Here is a 23462-nt window from a genome sequence, read left to right as displayed (position 1 = left end):
TTTAGAGCTAGCAGTCAGCTCTCTCATGATAACAACTGATGCGGCTAATGAGCCACTCAGCCGTTATAAGGAGTCGGAGGGGGCGTCCCCCCCCTTCCACCGCCTTCCGCCCCTCTGCCCGGGCCTTCCGTCCCACCAGCACGTCCCCTGGCTGTGTGCAGACAAGAACGAAGCCGATCAGGTCTCCTATGTAAAAACCCGGAAGCGACATCACAACGCCACTTCCGGTTCACTTGGAGGCATATGGCGCCGATTTACAAAAAAATGGCAGTCTTCCAAAATGCCGATTTTGGTGTTTTTAATACTTTGAAGTGCAAAGGAGGGAATTGGTGTCTTTTAGACCCCCGATCCCTAAATAAAGAGCCTAATACTGCCTATTACTGTCACAAGGGATGTTAACATCCCTTGTGACAGCAATAAAAGTGATCAGATTTTTTTATTTATTTAAGGGGACAGTGTTAAATAAAAGAAAAAAAAAATTTAAAGCGCCCCTGTCCCCATGAGCACGCGCACCAAAGAAAACGCATAGGTAAGTCACGCCTGAAATGTAAACGGTGTTCAAACCACACATGTGAGGTATCGCCACGATTGTTAGAGCGAGAGCAATAATTCTAGCAAAAGACCTCCTCTGTAACTCTAAACAGGTAACCGTTAAAAAATTTTAAACGTCGCCTATGGGGAATTTTAATTACTGTAGTTTGTCGCCATTCCACGAGTGCGTGCAATTTTAAAGCGTAACATGTTAAGTATCTATTTACTTTGCATAACATCATCTTTTTAAATAATTAGATGTGCAAAACACAATATATTGAGGACAAACTAGTAGCCCAGTATATCACATATAAATATGTGTATAACGTAAAAAAATCTGGTGATGTCAAAGTAAAACCTGTAAAGGTGGGCAATTATATGCAAATAATAAATATAAAATATATCTAGACAAATATGTGGGGACCGTCAATCACAGTCCATAAGATAAATCAAACAAAATTCATCAGTGAAAAACTTGCATCCACTATACAAACACCCAATGTCCTTAAATATGAATCAAAAGGAGAGAGGGGTAGAGAAGGTGATTCAATTCCACTTGCAGTGACTCCAACGGGTATAGGTAAAGTAAAAGGTGGACCCTTACCCTCCGTGTTGGACCCCCTCGCTGGCGGGGTCTATCAATCATGCAGACTTTATCCTCTGCAAGGACCGTGTTACGATGGACTCTGCAACAGCTGACAGGAACAATATCCTCAGTCCAGACCGGTCCAAGTGATGCGCCTGGAGGGGGGGGGGAGAGACGGCTCTCTTGCTCCCAGAGCGATGGAATGGATAAAGCAAAAAGAGCGGAGCTCCAATAGTGTAAAAAAGTTTCAATTTATTATTAAAAATACAAACACAAACGGAGAGTGCACGCTCCGTAAAAATAATGAAACAATTAAAAAAGCCGGCTAAAAATCAAGCAGTAACCCGTGCATAACATGGGGCAATCGTGACAGCTTACAACACGTAGCCACGCCCTACATGTTTCGTCATGAGTTGACGTCTTCAAAGGGGCACGGGCTACGTGTTAAGCCATCCCCTATATAATCTAAAGTGCGCACCAAGCCTCGTCTCCACCTCCACTCACATACAACAAGAGCATGCCAGAGTGGGGAACCAAGCCTCTACCTGGTGCTCTTCAATAAATGGATGATACCAAAGTGACACGCTAAGATAAAGAATAAACTGAAAGACACTTATAACTCCTCAGAGAGTGCCACCACAGTACGCCACCTAGAGGAAAAACCTAGCACTGCTAGGCTAATGGTAAATCCTCCGGAAGACAGTTTAAAAGTTCAATGACAAGGTAAAGAGCTAAAAAACATTACTAGTTACCAAAAAGACATGAAATCATTGTGGTTAATAATGATAAGGAAATAAATAAAAAAGTAAATAGCAAAATGGTGGAAAAATATTAATCCCAAAAAAATTACAAAAATAACGAAATCTCTATAATTAACAAAGAGAATGTTATGCGTAAAGGAATAATATCCAGTCACAATATAAACCTAAAGGCCAATCCATTGACATGAAGAGCACCCAGTATCACAATAGTGCGACCATATAATTCAAAATACCTACTGACTATTCTCTCCAAACAGTTGAATGATCGAATTCATAAGTCATCAGCATGTCTGAAGATGCTAAAAAGCAATAATGTACAAGGAAATTTTTAATGAAAAGTATAAATAATAAACTTATCCAGAGTGATCCCCAGAGGAATGGATGAAGAAAAAGAAAAAGAAAAAAATTGGAAAAAATATATATATACTAGAAAAAACCAAAAAAGAGGAAACTAAAGAGGAAAAAATATATATACAAAAAAAAAAAAAAAATATATATATATATACAAAAAAAGGGGCAAAAACAAAACCTAAGAGTTATCTATAAACGCATTCAACTCAATGTCTACGTTTAGACGTAAAGGCCTGAGAGAGCGGATCTTATAGATCCACTCCATCTCAAGCCTAGAGATGGCACGTCTCTTGGATTCCCTCCCTCCAAGGGAGTTTAAGTTTGTCAATCCCCATGAAGAGGGTACCCCTAGGGTCTTTTTTGTGTTTGTCAAGGTAATGTTTGGAGACTGGGTGGCCCAAGAAGCCCCTTTTGATGTTCCCAATGTGTTCCCCCAGTCTTACCTTTAGCGAACGAACCGTGCGGCCCACATAGTGGAGCCCGCAGGGGCAAGTTAATAAGTACACTACATGGGTTGTCGCACACGTAATAAAGGATTTAATATGAAAATTAAAAGAAGAATTATTGGTACGAAATTGACACACCTTTCTCTCAGTAAGAGCATTGATGGAACAAACCTCACAGTTTCTACATTTGGAATAACCTGTTAAATGTTGGAAAAACATAGGTTTATGAACTGGAGGGTCACAAACAGCTGATACCACCCGTGTACTGATTGAGGGAGCACCTCTAAACACCAGCTGGGGCCTGTCCGGGAGAGACGGTCCAAGCAGGGGATCATTTTTGATAATGTGCCAATGTTTATTCAGAATCTTCTTGATAGCAAAATGTTGACAAGAGTATCTTGTTATCAGGGGACAGACTAGCTTACTATCCCTCTGTGTCCTAGGTTTATCCACCAATAGGGAATCCCTATCAAGTGAAATAACCTGATCCAGCTTCTCTTCAAGAAATTGCACATCATACCCCTTCTCTATAAATCTGTCAGTCAAGACCCTGGACTGGGCAAGAACGTCAGTGGTGGTGGAGCAATTCCTTTTCAATCTGGTATATTGGCTTTTAGGGACAGAATCTAGCCAAGCTTTATAATGGCAACTGTCCCGGGGAATAAATGAGTTACGGTCCGTAACCTTGAAGTAGGTAGAGGTGAGTAAAGAGTTACCTTCGCAACGTATCTCCAGATCCAAAAAATGGATCTTTTCCTGACTGGCCTCATATTTAAAAATTATGCCCCTTTCGTTACTGTTAAGGCCCTCCATGAACGAACAAAGGGAGCCATGGGAGCCATTCCATATGAGGAGGACGTCATCTATGTATCTAGCCCACAAAACCAATTCTGGTCTCCGGTGGGCATAGATGACGTCCTCCTCCCATTTCCCCATAAAAAGATTCGCCAAGCTGGGGGAAAATTTAGCCCCCATGGCTACACCTTCAGTCTGGAGAAAGAATTGTTTGTTATGCCAAAAGAAATTGTGTGTAAGCTGTCACGATTGCCCCATGTTATGCACGGGTTACTGCTTGATTTTTAGCCGGCTTTTTTAATTGTTTTATTATTTTTACGGAGCGTGCACTCTCCGTTTGTGTTTGCATTTTTAATAATTTATTGAAACTTTTTTACACTATTGGAGCTCCGCTCTTTTTGCTTTATCCATTCCATCGCTCTGGGAGCAAGAAAGCCGTCTCCCCCCCCCCTCCAGGCGCATCACTTGGACCGGTCTGGACTGAGGATATTGTTCCTGTCAGCTGTTGCAGAGTCCATCGTAACACGGTCCTTGCAGAGGATAAAGTCTGTATGATTGATAGACCCCGCCAGCGAGGGGGTCCAACACGGAGGGTAAGGGTCCACCTTTTACTTTACCTATACCCGTTGGAGTCACTGCAAGTGGAATTGAATCACCTTCTCTACCCCTCTCTCCTTTTGATTCATATTTAAGGACATTGGGTGTTTGTATAGTGGATGCAAGTTTTTCACTGATGAATTTTGTTTGATTTATCTTATGGACTGTGATTGGCGGTCCCCACATATTTGTCTAGATATATTTTATATTTATTATTTGCATATAATTGCCCACCTTTACAGGTTTTACTTTGACATCACCAGATTTTTTTTACGTTATACACATATTTATATGTGATATACTGGGCTACTAGTTTGTCCTCAATATATTGTGTTTTGCACATCTAATTATTTGCATTTTCACGTGTACTATCATATTGTAAGCGCCCTTTTTTTGGTTTTTTATATTTTTTTTTTTTTTTTATATTTTTTGCATTTTGTACACAGATATTGGTGTGTTTTAAGTGCTGCTATCAATTTGCTTTTTAACACTTTGCTCCGCAGCGCGGTTTTTTCTTTTTCATTTTTATAACATCATCTTTCACAATGTGCAAAAAAATTGGGCTGTCTTTACTGTTTTCTTATTTTTTAATTCAAAAATATAATTTTTCCAAAAAAAATGCGTTTGAAAGACTGCTGCGCAAATACAGTGTGACATAAATATTGCGACCACCATGTTATTCTCTAGGGTCTCTGCTAAAAAAATATTTATAATGTTTGGGGGTTCTGAGTAATTTTTAAGGAAAAATACTAATTTTATCTTGTAAGCAACAAGTGTCAGAACTAGGCTTGGTCCAGAAGTGGTTAAAGAGCTTACAATCTAAGGTCCCTGATTCATATTCACACCAGTGGCGGTGCATCCATAAAGGGCACAGGAGGAGTGCCGCCCCCTCTCTCCTGGCACCGCTCTATCACCATAGATAGATTCATGCATTGCATGAATCTATCTATGGTCACCGCTGACACCCCCTATTCAGGTATCTGGCCCCTTTTCAGGCGCCGGGTACCTAAATTACAGCGGCAGGGTTTTTTTTTTGGAAGCACCTGATTAGAGTCGTAGGCTCTAATAGGCGACCAAAAAGGTGAACAGCGGGCGCAATGTTGTGCGTTCGCTGTTCACTCAGCTGTGTGTTAGCAAAGCAAAGGAATTCACTTTGCTAACACTGAACCGCCTCTCAGCCAATCAGGTGCTTGGGTCTGTTACCTGTCACCTGATTGGCTGAAACGTCAGGTGCTGTGATTGGACGCCTGATAAAGAGGACGAAAGAAGACATCGAGAAGCGTGCAGGACACCGCCGCTGACCCGCTGCGAGACAGGTAAGTGCTGGGCGATGCACACTGGCAGCATTTGATGGGGCACAGTAGTGGCTATTGATGGGCACACTGGCAGCAATTGATGGGCACACTGGCAGCAATTGATGGGTACAGTAGCTGAGTTTGATGGCACAGTGGCTGCATTTGATGGCACAGTGGCTGTGATTGATGGGCACAGTGGCTGCATTTGATGGCACAGTGGCTGTGATTGATGGGCACAATGGCTGCATTTGATGGCACAGTGGCGGTAATTGATGGGCACAGTGGGTGCGTTTGATGGGCACAGTGGCTGCGTTTGTTGGGCACAGTGGCTGCGCTTGATGGGCACAGTGGCTGCATTTGATGGCACAGTGATGCCAATTGATGGGCACAGTGGCTGCGTTTGTTGGGCACAGTGGCTGCGCTTGATGGGCACAGTGGCTGCATTTGATGGCACAGTGATGCCAAATGATGGGCACAGTAGCTGTCTTTGATGGCACAGTAGCTGCAACTGATGGGTTTTTTTTTTTCAGTTTGTTTGCGCCCCCCCAAAAAACTTTGAGCACCAGCCGCCACTCATTCACACACTAGGGCCAATATACCAAGAGCATGTCTTTGGAGTGTGAGAAGAAACCAGAGTACCCAGGGGAAACCAATGCAGGCACAGGGAGAACATGCAAACTCCATGAAGGTAGTATTGTGGGTGGGATTACAAATCGATGAACCTAGTGCTGCTAGGCAGAAGTGCTATTCTTTAAGTCACACTGCACATATTTATTAATACATTGTTAAGAAACCAGTGTTTCTTTTAGTCTACTGTACAGTAGAGCTCATAGAGGGTGATTCAAAAGCAGCCCAATGAGCCAGTCAGGTTTGCTAAAGAAAGCGGAGTGGTAGCGAGCTGAGCTTATCAGTGTGCTGCTTCTCATTTCGCTGTCCACTCACAGAGTGGGAATAGTGAGGAGACCTGTACGTGAAAGTGAAACTGCAACATGGAAGGATCAGGGTTCGACTTGTCAGGCAGGACTGTGTTGTGTGGCAGAGCTGTGTAAATCCCATGACTGGATAAACAGAAGTACAAATCCTTTAGCAGATAAAACTAGTTTTACATAACGCAGCAACATCTACACACACAGGACACCTAACATTAGAAGTACATTTTTTCTTCCAAAGCAAATATACACTGGTACTGACTAGTCTTCCAATGTTTCTCTTCTCCCAGTGCTGATGGAGAGGGGAAGGTGGGGGCAAAGAAGGATGCTATGTATGTACCCAATGTCCTCCTTATCAACTGATGATGTCCTTGGTTGTTAGGACGCCAGCAGCTGGAAGGTTGTAATATTGCACAATGAAAACCTGTGGCTTTCTGTAACTAAAAGGCAGGTTTGACCCACCCACGGACTTGTATTACATTTTTGGCTAATTTTTAGGAATTTTGCCAAGGCACCCCTGAGGAAACCTGGAGGCACACCAGGGTACCTGGGCACGCTGGCTGAAAAAGACCGATGTAGCTCTCATACTATTGTCAGAGGCACCAGTGACACCTACTGGCAGCATAAAAAAATTATGGTGGGTAAACACGGGCAAAAAATCAGCTGAAAACAGTCGATTCGGCAGTTACTGGCCCGTGTGCACAGCTTCTCATCGGACAGAAGCCGATCTCACGACCGACTTCTGTCGAACAAGCATGCTGGAAAACTGGCAGCTGATCAGTATCCAGGGCAGCCCCCCTGTCAGAACACAATAGCACAGTGGGGAGATCACTGTACTAACGTTACATAGTTAGTACAGCGACCTCCTTCGTTTTTTTTTTTTTTTTTCATTTAGCCCACTGGATTGAACGAAGATAAAAAAAAACTGCCTGTGTGTACCAGGCTTAACAGTATACAGAGTCTAGGATGAAGCTAAGAAAGCGGAACTATCCATTCAGCTAAGCTGACTGAAGCTTAGCACTACTAAATTTAAATAGTCACATCTGGTTAAGACAGGATGGCTACACTTGCAAATGTTGGAAAAAATGCAAAAATAACAAACAAAAAAACCTACTTGCTTGTATCTCCTCTGAAAATAGGGATTTTGTCCAGTACGATGCAGTATCTTTGCAGTGGAGAGATGGGTTGTAGCATACCTCCCAACATTTTGAGATGGGAATGAGGGACACCTACTAACAAATGTATGTAGGCCTAGGACACGCCCCCTGCCACACCCTCTTAAAGGAGAATTGACCAAAAAAAAGGTTAATTAAATCCACAAGTGCTTTTCTTACCACTTCTGTTCCTTTATATTGGCTTTTAAAATGTACAAATGCAGCAATTTAGCATTTGAATGATAGGTTTAGCACTGCGTAACACTTTTTGAAAGATAAAAGTATATACAACTATATAGATCAGACCAAAATGAGGGACAAATGAGGAGGAAAGAGGGACAGAGGGACATTGTTCCAAATCAGGGACTGTCCCTTGAAATCCGGGACAGTTGGGAGCTATGGTTGTACTACCAGTCAAGTGTTAATATACAGCATGGCAGCAGTTTTAGATTGAAAGTCTTCTGCATAGAAAGAGACACCAGTTGGACAAAAGCTTCTATTAGTGTGTGAAAAGCCTATTGCCTCTTTTATTTCTTGAAAAAGAAGTATAAATCTACCAAATAACTTTCTGATGGCATTATGCAACATGCAGCTGTTCCCGAAGTCTTGCACATAGTAAATAGGAGGAAATTCACTTATATCAGCACTATATTTGTATCTCAGGAACGTCTTGGCCAGGCTGAGGTCTCAGCAAAGCTGCATCATTATTAGTGAAATGCTAACAGTGCAGAAGTTTAATGTGACTACATTTTTGGGCAGATGTCCACGTGACCAGGTAATTGCTTGAACGCAGCATGATTTATAGCAGAAAATAATAAAAGTATGGCATTTCTGTGAAATACTATCCTTTAATGTTTGAAAAATCGGTTTAATTTCATGCAAACGAATTAAAGCGGTACGCCAAACAGCTAAAGACATGGAAGAAATACAAATATTGGAGCTGTTTTACCTGCCAATGGTTTTCTATTTCTCTCCATCCTGTCCTGAGATCTACACATCTATATTATGTCACAGAAGCAGCAGGACTGGAGACCTCATTTTTTTTCCCACTGAAGTTAAATCAGAAATAAAGTCTGCAATACTTAATTCTGCACCAATAGTCTGACACTAGAGACATCCCTTGCCGGTCCTCTCCCTGGCTTCTTGCTGGTTTTAAGCTGTCTTGATTGGCCCATAACTTCTGAACATGCGCAGGAGTTCAGTCATCCCAGCACACAGGCACTATACCAGGAATGTAAATTGAGCTATGCATTTCAGAGTTCAGCTTTAAAGTGGTTGTAAGCCTCAGACATGACATACGAACAAAGCATATCCCTCTTTGGTGTCTACCCGTTTCAACCCAGAGTACTAAGTGTAATTTCTGTCTGCTGCCTTGTTCCTCTGCTATCTGCATGGGTCACTTTTGACAAGTTTTACGGACACCAAGAGGAAAAAGGTGACAGGAGATGGAGTTCCAGCCTGTGATTGACAGCCTCAGCTCTGTTCCTGTGTGCTGTGTAGAGGGGAGGGGGGTGTTCCTTCCCTCCAATCATCTCTAAGCTCTCCTTACTGAGTTTAACTTCAGCTCCCCTTACCTTGCCTCTGAAAGCTCAGGCAAGCTGTATACATTTTTCACTTTGAACAGATGTAGAGAAGAGAATACTGCAGATAAACAGGTACAACTTATGTGGGAAGATTTGTTTCATCTTTGTGTTTCACCTGAGGCCAGTCACTTCACTGGATACTATGTGAATCAATACACCTGTGCCAAAATGAACAATTCAATAAAATGCAATAGATGGTAGCTGCTGTTCCAAACCTTTAAGTGAAGTACTTATCCTGCACAAAACCTATAGTGCAAACAGCGCTTGCCAATATCACACTAATAAGTGAAAAAGTGTGCCACGTGAACTACATAAACTGAGAGCAACCAATATGTGACAAAAATATGTGTATGGATATAGAAAACCAGGGGACTGTTATGCCCTGTACACACGGTCGGAAAAAGTGCGATCGTATTGTGTTGTCGGAAATTCCGATCGTGTGTGGGCTCCATCGGACTTTTTCCATCGGAATTTCTGACACACAAAGTTTGAGAGCAGGATATAACATTTTCTGACAAAAAAATCCGATTGTTTAAATTCCGATCGTGTGTACACAAATCCGACGCACAAAGTGCCACGCATGCTCAGAATAAATTAAGAGACGAAAGCTATTGGCTACTGCCCCGTTTATAGTCCCGACGTACGTGTTTTACATCACCGCGTTCAGAACGATCAGATTTTCCGACAACTTTGTGCAGCTGTGTGTATGCAAGACAAGTTTGGCCCAAAATCCTTCGGAAAAAAATCTGATGGATTTTGTTGTCGGAATGTCCGATCAATGACCGATCGTGTGTACAGGGCATTAGGATAAATAGACCCTTAATTGGTGAAATCATAAAGTGCCTAATTTCATAATAGTATCATGTTCCAAACAAGTGAATAAATGTTGTGGTAATGGTAATTAAAAATTGTGTAAAAAACAAAGTCCCAAAAAAAGTCCTTTCGATACTCCAATAAGAAATAAAAAATAATAATTCCTCCTGCAAGGATCAAACGATGAAAAATTAGGTGTGGATGTACACTCACTCTCAGTTTTTTTGCCAGTGTTTAAGGTGTTTGTCACAAGTGAAGATGTGCTGTGCTGAGCTCCACTGGAGCAATCCTTGGTGGGGCTAGCTATGTCTTTTCGGCCAAATTGAATGTGCCTGGGCCTCGTAGACGAAGAAACGAGGTTTTGCTTGTAAACGCTTCTCTTTTTAGAGAGCTGCACCCTGGGATCCAGTACTTTTGGTATTAAGGCCATAAAGTTTTACAGGTCCAGGATTGTGGGTTCCCCAAGGGTCCCCGGTTCCTGAAGGTTTGTTAACGGAACCCACCGTGAAGGGTGAAGATTGGGTTTGTTGGTTTTACCACAGAAAACCCTGCGGCGGGAAAGGTAAGTGGAGTTTTCTTATGAAATGTCTCCTTTAAAGTAAATGTTGTCATGCCTAAGTGTCATCACTGGGGGCTGTATGGAGCACGTACCTTCTCATGCTTTGCTCAGAGTCACGCTGTGTCGTAGAATCAGCAGACTTTTTTCCTCCGGGTAGCAGGCAGACCTTCGATAAGTTTGGGGGGTTTTGCTTCCTCCAGCCACCCCCACCTGGGCTGAACTCTTCCCCTCTTCATGAGGCTGAGTATAAGGGAGAACTGAAAATGATCGGCAATGCCGTTTTCTTTCACCGCTCCTACTCGGCGGCGGCTTCCAGGTCTCCTCCACGCCATCCTTCACTCACAAGCCGTTCCCGTCGGATCGGAGGCCCATGCTTGTGCGGGAAAACTCCTTTTTTGAAAGAGAAAGGAGGGGGGGAGCCATGCGAGGTGGTGGCGGGGCTTAGCGTGGCATTGGCGTCCTCCAACGCGGGAGTGTGTTTTAATTAAAAAAAAAAACTCCATTTATACTGGCTGCAAAATTGTCAGAGACATAAGAGCAAAGAGGAGCATGAAAGAGGTTTTGGTGACACAGGCATTTCCTGTTTGACACATTTACTATTTGAATCAGGCTGAGAATTAATAGCAGCGTCAGTGGCTGGACTTTTGCTCAAGCAGTGGGTGCAATTTCTTCTGGTAGTACCTCTGCTTTGTGCATCGGGCTAAGGTCAGAAGGGGGGGTTGAAAAACCCCCCAAAAAAAGATAAAAGGGTCTCCCTCAAGCTCTGGAAAGCCTACTCATCTCTACAAATGGCATCCTCCCCTGAGAGAGGGTGGCTGGTCAGAGTGAGCATCGGGGAGATGAAATGTTTGCAATCTTTTTAGTAAAATAAACAGGGGCTGCAGTGTTGACAGTTTCAAAACTGCAGCCTCTGTTTATTTTACTAAAAAAGATCTTTTTTCCTCAGCCATGATAGGTTTAAAAAAAAAAAATTAGCGACTTTAATCGCATCCCAGTATGAGTCAAAATGCGACAGGTTCTCTTCCGTTGCCCAGGACCCTTAAACTGAGGAACTAGGGGCGGGAGAAGATGAATTCCCTCAGGGGACTGTGGTGAGGCTGATGACTCCTCTTCTGAGGTGTCAAATGCAGGAGAATCAGCCTGTTTCAATCTTAAGATTATGCTCAGTTTCATTTGAGACTGCTGCAAAACATTATCCTATCAGCTTGGAACAAAGAGTTCAAGCTCTAGAATCCCAATGTGTCTGACTCCAAAGCCTACCGCCACATCACCCTGAAAGCACCTGATCTCGTCTGATCTTGCAGGGTCGGGCCTGGTTAGCACCCGGATCGACCACCTGGAAATACCAGGTACTGTAAGCTGGGTATGCCGGAGCCTCAGTTTATGGTTAATATCCAAAAATTTGCAAAGGGGAAAACCCTTCCTTCAGTTACTACGGAAGTGGCCCAGATCAGAAATGACCTTACCCATTATCATTCTAGAAATTCAGGCTGAGCACTTGGTTCTGAGGGCCTGAACGTTCAGTTTATGGTATTGTCCTGCCAGGATTCGATCCGACTATGCCACAGCAAAGGCCTATATTAATCACCAAGGGGGCACAAGAAGTTGTGCGGCCCAGAGAATGGTGAATCATATCCTATCTTGGGCAGAAAACAATGTACTTTGCCTTTCGGCGGTCTTCATTTTAGGAATAGAAAATTGGCAGGAGGACTACTTGAGTCGCCAGCAGTTGTTCCAGGGAAAATGGTTCCTTCAGCCCGATATCTTCCAGTCAATATGTCAAAGATGGGGGATTCCAGACATAGATCTGTTTACGTCCAGGTTCAACAAAGAAATCGACAACTTTGTTTTAAAAACAAAGGATCCGCTAGCATGCGAAACAGATGCCTTGCTATTCACGTAGAATCGGTTCTCACTGATGTATGCATTACCTCCTATTCTGCCTGCGTGCACGACTTCTTCGCAGGATCAAGCAGGAAGGGAAGTTGGTGCTTCTTTTGGCCTCCAGCGGGGCCCAGGAAATCTTGGTATGCAGGGATCGTAAAGATGACAGTAGGGGACCCATGGACCCTACCGCCACGGCCAGACCTTCTTTCGCAAGGTCCTGTATTCCATCCTACTTTACAAATGCTAAATTTAACGGTTTGGTTATTGAGACCCACACTCTGAAGAAACGTGGGCTGTCAGGTTCAGTGGTTTCTTGGTTAATGCAAGGGAGCCGGCCTCCATAATTATACATTATTGAGTCTGGAAAGCATATGTCCCCTGATGTGAAACCAGGGGGTGCACCCCAGGAAATAGGTGAAAGGTAGAATCCTTGACTTTCTGCAGATGGGGTGAGAAATAAAGCTGGCCTTGAGTGCTTTCTAAGGACAGGGCTCGGCCTTATCGGTATTATTTCACTTGCTTTGCTTTCTTTGGTTCGTAACTTTATTCAGGGGGTAACGCGGCTTAATCCCCGGTTAGGTCACCCCTAAACCCTTGGGACTTTAATTTAGTTTTTGGCTTTATTACAAAACAACCTTTTTTTTGGACCGATACGACATATTCCCTTGGTCCTTTTTTGACAAGGAAACTATTTTTTCTGGTAACCATATCTGCTGCAAGAAGGGTATCAGAATTGACTGCTTTTTCTTGTAAAGAGCCATATTATTATTGTTCACAAGAATAAGGTAGTATGGCGTCCTCATCCTAACTTTTTACCGAAGGTAGTATCAGGTTTTTATCTAAACCAGGATATTGTTCTATCTTCATTTTTTCCAGAACCCTGTTCTATGAAAGAAAAATCACTACATTCTCTTGATGTGGTGAGAGCAGTCTACTTAAAGACGACTGCTCAGATTCGGAAAACTGATGTTTTGTTCGTATTGCTTGAAGGTCCTAAAAGAGGACAGGCAGCATGGAAATCTACTATTCTAAATCGATTTGACAAGTAAGCATTCTAGCTTATGGTTTAAAGAGGTAGTTTCTACCCTCTCAAATCAAAATGCACTCCTCTAGGGTTGTTAGTGCTTCGCGGGCAGTGCATCACCAAGCCTCCATGGCTCAAATCTACAAGACCGCAACTTGGTCTTCAAACCATACATGTACCAGGTTCTATCAGGTGGATGTAAAAAGACATGAGGATGTCGCCTTTGGGCGCAGTGTACTGCAGGCAGCATTATAAGTCCTCTGATCTCATGGTGCCCTACTTTTTGTTGTGCCTCCCTCCCCTCAGTTTGCATTGCTCTGGGACATCCCACATAGTAATTACTATGGCTCTGTGTCCCGTGATGTACGATTAAAGAAAATAGGATTTTTATAACAGCTTACCTGTAAAATCCTTTTCTTTTGAAGTACATCATGGGACACAGAGGTCCCGCCCCTCTTTCTAGTATACACGTGTATTGCTTTCCTACAAAACTGAGATACTCCCGTTATGGGAGGGGTTATATAGGGAGGCAACTTCCTGTTTAGGATGTGTCAGTGTCCAGCACCTGAAGGTGGACTATAACCCACATAGTAATTACTATGGCTCTGTGTCCCGTGATGTACTTCAAAAGAAAAGGATTTTACAGGTAAGCTGTTATAAAAAATCCTATTTTTATAATAGAAACAAAGAAAAACTTTTTTTTTTTCAAAAATGTGGGTCTTTTTTTAGTTTGTTTAGGAATAAAATAAAACCCCCAGAGGTGATCAAATACCACCAAAAGAAAGCTCTATTTGTGGGAAGAAAATTTAAAAAATTTAGATTGGGTACAGTGCTATTGTCATTCAAAGTGTGACAGCGCTGAAAGCTGAAAATTTTCCTGGGCAGGAAGGGGGGAAAGTGCTTGATATTGAAGTGGTTAAGCAAATCCTCCAGTATCCTCCTCGTCTGGACGTAACTTCAAACGGATATCACCAGTGGTATAGATAAGGAAAAAGAGAGCAGGGGGATCTACAACATCTGGTGAGTGTGAATCCACACTTAATTTTTCATTGTTTGATTCATGCAGGAGGAATTATTATTTTTATTTTTTATATTGGAGTATTGAAAGGGCTTTTTTGGGACTTTTTTCTTTTACACAATTTTTAATTTACATTTAACAACATTTATTCACTTGTTTGGACATAATATTATTATGAAATTCTGCACTTTATGATTTCACAGATTAAGGGTTTATTTATCCTAACAGTCCCCTGGTTTTCTATATCCATATACACAAATCAATATCACATATTGGTTGCTCTCAGTTTACGTAGTTCACATGGCACACTTTTTCACTCAATAATGTGATATTGGCAAGCGCTGTTTGCCCAATAGGTTTTGTGCACGATTAGTACTTCACTGGATACAGTGCCTTGAAAAAGTATTCATAACCCTTGAAATGTTTCACATTTTGTCATGTTAAAAACCAAAAATGTAAATGTATTTTATTGGAATTTTATGTGATAGACCAAAACAAAGTGGCACATAATTGTGAAGTGGAAGGAAAATGATAAATGGTTTTCAACATTTTTTACAAAATACAAATAAATATGTGAAAAGTGTGGCATGCATTTGTAGAACTACCTTTTACAGCAATTACAGCTGCAAGTCTTTTTGGGGATGTCTCTACCAGCTTTGCACATCTAAAGAGTGATATTTTTGCCCATTCTTCTTTGCTAAATAGCTCAAGCTCTGACAGATTGGATGTAGAGCATCTGTGAACAGCACTTTTCAAGTCTTTCCACTGATTCTCAATTGGATTTAGGTCTGGACTTTGACTGGACCATTCAACACATGAATATGCTTTGATCTAAACCATTCTATTGTAGCTCTGGCTGTATGTTTTGGGTCGTTGTCCTGCTGTAAGGTGAACCTCCGCCCCAGTCTCAAATCTTTTGCAGACTCTGACAGGTTTTCTTCTAAGATGGCCCTGTATTTGGCTCCATCCATCTTCCCATCGACTCTGACCAGCTTCCCTGTCCCTGCTGAAGAAAAGCATCCCCACAACATGATGCTGCCACACCATGTTTCACGGTGGGGATGGTGTGTTCAGGGTGATGTGCAGTGTTAGTTTTCCACCACACATAGCGTTTTGCTTTTAGGCCAAAAAGTTAAATTTTGGTCTCATCTGACCAGAGCACCTTCTTCCACATGCTTGCTGTGTCTCCCACGTGGCTTCTCGCAAACTTCATACGGGACTTTTTATTACTTTCTTTTAACAATGGCTTTCTTCTTGCCACTCTTCCATAAAGATCAGATTTGTGGAGTGCACGACTAATAGTTGTCCTGTGGACAGATTCTCCCACCTGAGCTGTAGATCTCTGCAACTCCTTCAGAGCTACCATGGGCCTCTTGGCTGCTTCTGATTAATGCTCTCCTTGCCCGGCCTGTCAGTTTAGGTGGACAGCCATGTCTTGGTAGGTTTGCAGTTGTGCCATACTCTTTCCATTTTCAGATGATGGATTGAACAGTGCTCTTTGAGATGTTCAAAGCTTGGGATATTTTTTTTATAACCCTGCTTTAAATTTCTCCACAACTTTATCCCTAACCTGTCTGGTGTGTTCATTGGCCTTCACAATGCAGTTTGTTCACTAAGGTTCTCTAACAAACCTCTGAGGGCTTCACAGAACAGCTGTATTTATACTGAGATGAAATTACAAGCAGGTGGACTCTTTTTACTAATTAGGTGACTTCTGAAGGCAATTGGCTCTACTAGAATTTAGCTAGGTGTATCAGATTAAAGGGGGCTGAATACAAATGCAGGCCATTTCCAGATATTTGTAAAAAAAAAATTGAAAACCTTTTATAATTTTTCTTCCACTTCACAATTCTGTGCCTCTTTGCGTGGGTCTATCACATACAATCCCAATAAAATATATTTACAGTTTTGGTTGTAACTTGACAAAATGTGGAAACTTTCAAGGGGTGTGAATACTTTTTCAAGGCACTGTATATGTAATCATTTATAACCACTTTAGGGTATGTTAAAAATGTATTTTTGGATTTCCCATATTTTTTTGTTTTAGTGATGGTGATCAGCAGGACAAACAGGGTACAGTACTACAAACCTGACAGGGGTCCTTATACATCCACACTCTATCCAAAACGAAAAAAAAAAAATTTGGCTATACAAACTTTAACTTATGAAGCCGAATACAAAATGACAACTGGTGTAAAACCAACATGGTTAGCCATAGTGATTTCCTAAAGACAGTGTGCCTGCATTCCTGTTTTTTTTTTATCTGCTTATGTTATTAATGCATTTAATGTTGTTTTACAGGGAGTCATTTAAAGTTAAAGCTGACACATTTATTCCTCTTCAGAACATGCCCAAGTCACCAAGGTAAGTATAATAGCCATTGGCTAGTGTATAGTATGGCAGATTTCTCACAATAAAGCAAAATGTAATTTCTGCAAGGGAGTAGACTTGGTTTAAACACCCTCTCAGGTAGAATTATATTTGTTTCTTCTGGGTTTATTTTCCGCGACCGCTGAGACAATCAAACTCAGTTAGCCAATCAGAGAGAGAGGGGGCAGGGCCAAACTGTGGCTCCGTTTCTAAATGGATACACAGAGCTACAGCTCGGCTTGCGTACCCCCATAGCAACCTGCTTGTTGTGGGGGCACTCAGCAGGAGAGAGGGACCAAGAGCACCGAAGAGGGATCCAAGAAAAGAAGGATCTGGGCTGCTCTGTGCAAATGCACTGCACAGAGCAGGTAAGTATGACATGTTTGTTATTTTAATAGAAAAAAAAAAACTAAACTTTACAATCACTTTAAATTCTCAATTGGAACGAATGGATTAATAGATCATTTGGAGGACTGACAAATGACAATGAAGTTCCACAGAGGTAGCAAGTTATGTAATGGCATACTCAGGGGCGGACTGACAACTCATGGGGCCCCTGGGCAATAGGAGAAGATTATGGGGCCACCGGGCAATAGGAGAAGATTATGGGGCCCCCAGGCAATAGGAGATTATGGGGCCCCAGGGCAATAGGAAATTATGGGGCCCCCAGGCAATAGATTATGGGGCCACACAGTACACACACACAGACACACAATATACACACACACAGTATACACACAAACAGAATACACATACACACAATGAAAAGGTACTGGAGAGGCGGGGCAGCTATAATCTTGGGATTTTTAAAGAAACACAGATTTTTACATACTGTCCCTGGTTTTATTGAGGCTGGCAACCCTGATGGGGCCCCTTAGTGGCAGGGGCCCTCGGGCAGTGCCCCAGTGCTTGAATGGTCAGTACGCCCCTGGGCATGCTATAAACTTAAAGTAACTTGTACTATACGTAAAGCAGTAATAAACCCAAAAGGACACATATATTGCAGCTTACCAATTCTTAGATGTGATAAGTGCATTTTTTCTTTTTTAGGCTTTCTTTCCCTTATTTTTCACCTGGTGATCCAGCCAGTAATTCAACAAAACAAATTGCCCTGCAGAAGTAGCAGTTACAGGGTTGAGACAAGCTATTGCCACTGCCAGGGGTGCTTACAATGGTCATCTTTTATTTATTTATTTTTTCCTAAAAGGAACAATCCTGCTGGTGTCACTGCTTATAAAGTGTTAGCTGGCGTTCAGCTTCAGTTTGTTAGTGTATCTAAGTCTGCCAGTACATCAAATCCCCCCTCCCCCCAGATTAACAATGCTACTGTCTAAAGGGGCCCCTGTGCTCCTTCATCCAGAGTGGGGGTGCTATAATACAGGAGGTGTGTTACTGGTGAGATCACCAGGTGAAAACAGAGGAAAAAAATCGGAAAACAAAACGAATGCAGTCACCACATCTAATAATTGGTAAGCTCCAATATATTACATTTTTGGTTATTTATTATATTATTATTATAATATCATATTATAAATTATATTATAAATAAATTATAAATATTATATAATATATTATTATTATTAGGGGGACACAATTAAGAGTTAAAGGAAGAAAAGAGTTGAAGAAGACTGGATGAAAGAGAATTATTGAGAGTGATGAAATTGGTCTGTTTGGAAGGAGGGAGGAATTCAAATGTAGGAGGGCAACTGTACAAAGTTGTCTCCCAGAGACCTAGTTACAGTATGCACCACACTTAAAAATGTTGTTAAAAATCCACACTTGGCTAAATAATAACAAGCTGCCAACACTATAATTTGTGATACTTAATATAAAAAAAAAAGTGCAGCACTTAAGGTATACCATTTTATCCACATAGAATACCTCAAAATGGTGAAAGCCTAATTAGCCATGTGAGAAATATAGCTACAGATAAATCGAGTCCGTTATGTAAACAGTCCTTGTAAGCTAAGAAACCATCTGGATAACAAACCATACCACTTACTGGAATTCAATAACCCCCTATGCATGAGTGGTCATAAAGAGCTTGATGTTAATAGGAATAATCAGCATGGACATCTATGAAGAAGCTTCCGCTCTTTCTTTCTAGAACTGAAATGTCAAGAAGGCGGTAAGCAAGACAAAGAACCATGTATTATGTACTGTAACCCCACCATGATTAAAGGCAAATTACACACTCAGATGTGAATAATCAAATATGAACAAAGCCTAACACACACAGCAAACGTGACACTGCAACACGTGTAGTCCAACCCACTCAATAAGAATTATTCATGCTCAAGGAACATCCAGTGGTTAAAAGTGTGACATTCAAGAAGAACAGCCCAACCACTTACCAAAATGCCATTGAGTTTGACCGTCAGCATATGATTGGTCGCAACACACTGGAGATCTGTACACTAGCTCTGTCCCTTGGGATGAATGAGAGAAGTCCCGCTCGACTCAGCTCAGTAATATGCAGCAAGAAAATGATAAACATAGAGGAAATGCTCCTTAGTGTAGTAGTTGCTTTATTAAAAGATAAGTAGTGCTCTCAAATAAAAACAAATCAAATATGGTACAACCACAATGTATGAGAACAATCCGCCTGAGGTTCCCTACAGATCAGTCAGTATGTGCAATGATGTCAGTACATCCTGGCTCTTCCCTACGCATTTCATCACAAAATAACATCATCAGGGGCTCCACGCTTGCTGTAGAAGGCAGCTATGTCTTTTGAAACTTCTGGTGTTGTCTCTTGGCCTGCGTTGTAGTGGTCGAGCCTAGCTCTGTATGTAGTATAGTAAGGGGAGCAAGTGTATCCAGGGAGGATGGGGGGTGTTGTTGTAGACAGAAGTATCCAGGTTAGGACAGGGGTGGCATTTTCTCATAGTGATAACCGCTTGTGACTGCAGTTTGTTAAATTTCTGAGATAGAATTAACATAAAAAATGGAATAGTTCTTTAAGCACATGTGTGAACCATCCATACATTGGATAAATTGGGATGGAATCTTGGTAGGTCCTGGTGGTGGAGTTATAAGGATAGGTATTGGACAGTCTCACTGTTGACAGTGAAAGTACTGTCCATGTATGGTTGCTTGTAAGTTGCCTTATACTATTATGCTATATAGACACTGTAACAAGTTTCCTCTGCCTGACATCCACTTGATTTTTTTTTTTTAATTCTCTCATTTCAAATCTTCCTAGCCTGATATGTCTAATCCATTTAAAGTGACACTGTCAGGCTAAAAAAATCCTAAAGGAAGGTCCCTGGAATATAAGAACATTTATACCCCCCTCTTCAGTGGCCTGTTTCCTACCTCTCCTCCATTCCAGTGCTGCTGCCTCCATCAGGATCTTCAACATTTGACACCTTGGGGAGTGTCAGATCATGTGTCCCCCAGTACACACTTTGGTTCCATGCCTTGATCCTACAGTCCACTGCAATGACATAAGGATCAGAGGATGGAGCCACAGTGTACAGCTGGGGGACTAGCATCTGACACTCCTGGAAGCGTCAGTTGTTTTGATGGAGGAATTGTAGAAGACACAGACTGTTGGAGAGGTGAGTATAAAAGCCCTCTTATTACAGGTACCTTTCTTTTTTTTTTTTTTTGCTTGCTGAGGTCACTTTAAGTAAAGGGCATGGTGATCTTTTATTCATGATTTTCACCAGCCCTGAAAGTGTTATTATATTTCAGGGGAACAATGCATTGGAATGTTGAGATCTTTATGATAAATATACAATTAGGTTCAGGTTTTTATGGAGAGTATGCAGACATTGAAGGGTGACATGTGTCATATATTCCATTTTTATGTTTTCTAAATTGAATAATAGTGACTCTGTACATCCCCAGTGTTCCTTATAAAGTCAGAGTTCAGAAGAAGAGTCTGGAAGAAGAAATGAGAAATGTGAAAGAGCTTAACTCTTGGAAACCTGCCAAACGAAACTTCCCCCTTGATGTACCCAGCAACTGATGCAACATAAAACCACAATAGAAGGAAACAAATGTAGCACAGTGTAATACTTTCTTTATCCAGTCTTTCATTCTTTGTATTGTTGTTGCATTGTTATATTATTATGTTCAATGTGGTAATATTATTTTTAAATCTGTGGCCAGTAATAAGTACAGTAAAACACCAGTGCCTGGTTTCTTTCAAGTTCAAAACACTGCCTACGGCTGCTTTGACCAGGTCAGTGCAATACAGCACAGGTCTGTATTTGAGTTCTATGTAAGGGTTGATACTTTTTGTGAAGAGGTGTGAGTTTTGGTATTAAAAGTAGAATTATCCTTTAGGTGTCAGGGTTAAGAGTTTGGGTAAGAGAAAGCTTATCTACACACAAGAACAAAAATGTAGTATATTGTAGCAGCTTGGTGTTCTATTTTCAGGATTTTTTCCCCCCTAAATTTTCACATGTTGATACTTTAAGTAACAAACCTCCTGTCATAGGGTGACAACACTCACTATACTACACCTACAATGGAGCAGAATTATCACCCTGGGCTGCTCTCCTGATTAAACTATAAACACATCCTCTCCCTTCATCTCCATAAAAAAAGGGGGGGGGAGTGTTCCATAGTCCATGGAATATAAATGGGAAGGCTGATAACATTGCTTGAGATTTCAGTTTTCCATACACAAAAAGTTACAGGGTTACAGGGTTACAAAAAGTTACTGGATATCTTGAGGTCAACAAGAATGTTTCTATACTTGCAGAAAACATTCTTACCTTGAAAAATGCAGCCACCATATCTAAGGTAAGCTGAATTTTTGTTCTTGGGTTTAGATATCCTTTTAAAGGATAATTTTCAGGACTAGGCTTATGCCACTTACACACGGTCGGACTTTCCTACGGGAAATGTTCGATGTGAGCTTGTTCGACCGTGTGTATGCTCCATCGAACATTTGGTGTTGGAATTTCCACCCACAAATGTTTGAGAGCAGGTTCTCAAATTTTCCAACAACTTCACTTTGTTGTCGGAAATTCCGAGCGTGTGTACACAAGTCTGTGCACAAAAGTCCACGCATGCTCAGAATCAAGTATGAGACGAAAGCGCTCGGTCTTGTAAAACTAGCGTTCGTAATGGGGATAACACATGACTATTGAACTTCCTTTTTATAGTCCTGTCATACATGTTGTACGTCACCGCGTTCTTGACATTCGGAATTTTGGCCAACATTTGTGTGACCGTGTGTATGCAAGACAAGTTTGAGCCAACATCCTTCGGAAAAAAATCCACGGTTTTGTTGTCGGAAAATCCGATCGTGTGTACGGGGCATTAGACTTAGTTCCTGGACTCAGGTTGAGCTATTCTTAGGAGTTGTGAGGAGTTAGGTTTAGGTTTTGGATAGCGGTACTTTATTAAGTATTATTTTTTTGAGTGTGATACTCCACGAAAGAAAGGGTTTAGGACTTATGAGAGGTTCCAGTTACAATCCGGCCTCTGCACCAGTGATAGGGGCTGCATTCGAAAAGAGAGATCATACTTCACAAAGTATAGATGTTTATGGAAACAAATAACTTTTTTGTTCTGAATAAAGTTGGGAATTGTCCAAATGTGTCCTTGTTGCTTTCTGAGGAGACTAGTACAAATAGATTTTCCCTATCTTTGGTACAGCTTCACCAGCCAAGGCTCTGCCATTAGCTGAACCACATTTGAATACTATGCTAAAGACCTCATTAGTAGAATCAATGAACTGTGATGTCCACTTTCTCTAATGGAAGTTGCTCCCTCTTTGGCCAGAATGCTGCAAAATCTTGATTATTAGCAATGGAGAAGTAACAGAAAGACACATTGCTCATTCAGACAGCTGAAGGAGATAGAAGGTAGGAGAACCTAGGGAAAATGACACAATCAGAGGGTAAGACCACCTGGAACTATAACTCAAGATCTAACAGACCAATGGACAACTAACCAGGTGTACCCAGGAACGGATCCCAGGTGTACCAGGGAACAAATCCCCACAGCTGCGGGAGCAGTGTGTCCGCGCACAAGCGGAGGTTTGCCAGAGTTGCAGGGTCTAAGGAGCCACCAGGTTTTCACCAAAGCCACTGGAGGTATGGATATTGTGCTGCAAGGCAGCCCCCAAGTTTCAGCTCTCTAGCAAACTGGTATGGGCACAGTGCAACCAAATAGCACACTGGAAGGACACGGGGTACACACAGACACTATACTGAGAGAGACACACACAACAACAGGAAATAAAGGGATCCACAGACAGAAACCAAAAGGGAATATAACTGCACAGCCAGAGGGAAACACTGAGAACAAAGACAGGATCAAACAACAATCTGTGATAGAAAGAGATTCTGTGACTGATGAACTGTCTCCATCTATACAACCGCAAGTTTTTCATGGACCTTACCATAAACATCTGCTGAAGACAGATACTCAAGTTTTTTAAATGTGAAATTACTTATTTTGTGAAATTACTTCTCTTATGTTGTCACTTCCTTGCTGCCCAACACCCAGATGTCACATGTCTTTTCTTTTTAGTTAGTGAGTGAGATTTTTGAGGATGTATTACTTCATGATGCCTTCAGATACAGAGTTCAGTGAGATCTTCTTTTACAGCTTTTTTACTGCTTGTTAAGAATATGTAAATAGTTAAATGTCTATAACCTGGCCACAGTTTTTTGTTATTCACCCAAGAGGTACTGACTTATGAAATGCCTGACTTCATAGTAGAACCTGGGTAATCTTTGATCAAGCTAAGAAGCCAGACTTAGACAATAAATTGAAAAACAAAGCTAAATACAGT

General features: G+C 41.6%; 1 protein-coding gene across 1 annotated transcript in view; it reads left to right on the top strand.

Annotated features, from left to right (window-relative positions):
- The window catches only part of SPATS1 (spermatogenesis associated serine rich 1), a 105155-nt gene extending 81902 nt beyond the window's left edge, over positions 1–23253 (top strand). Inside the window, exons 6-7 of the mRNA XM_073625283.1 lie at positions 16631–16693; positions 20555–23253. Coding sequence (XP_073481384.1) covers positions 16631–16693; positions 20555–20675 — 184 coding nt within the window. The 3' untranslated portion in view covers positions 20676–23253. The remainder of the gene's footprint in view (positions 1–16630; positions 16694–20554) is intronic.
- The last annotated feature ends 209 nt before the right edge of the window (positions 23254–23462 follow it).

This window comes from Aquarana catesbeiana, linkage group LG04, assembly GCF_042186555.1.
Source record: "Aquarana catesbeiana isolate 2022-GZ linkage group LG04, ASM4218655v1, whole genome shotgun sequence".
In the NCBI taxonomy this organism is placed as follows: domain Eukaryota; kingdom Metazoa; phylum Chordata; class Amphibia; order Anura; family Ranidae; genus Aquarana; species Aquarana catesbeiana.
This window is presented reverse-complemented; position numbering and strand designations above follow the sequence as displayed.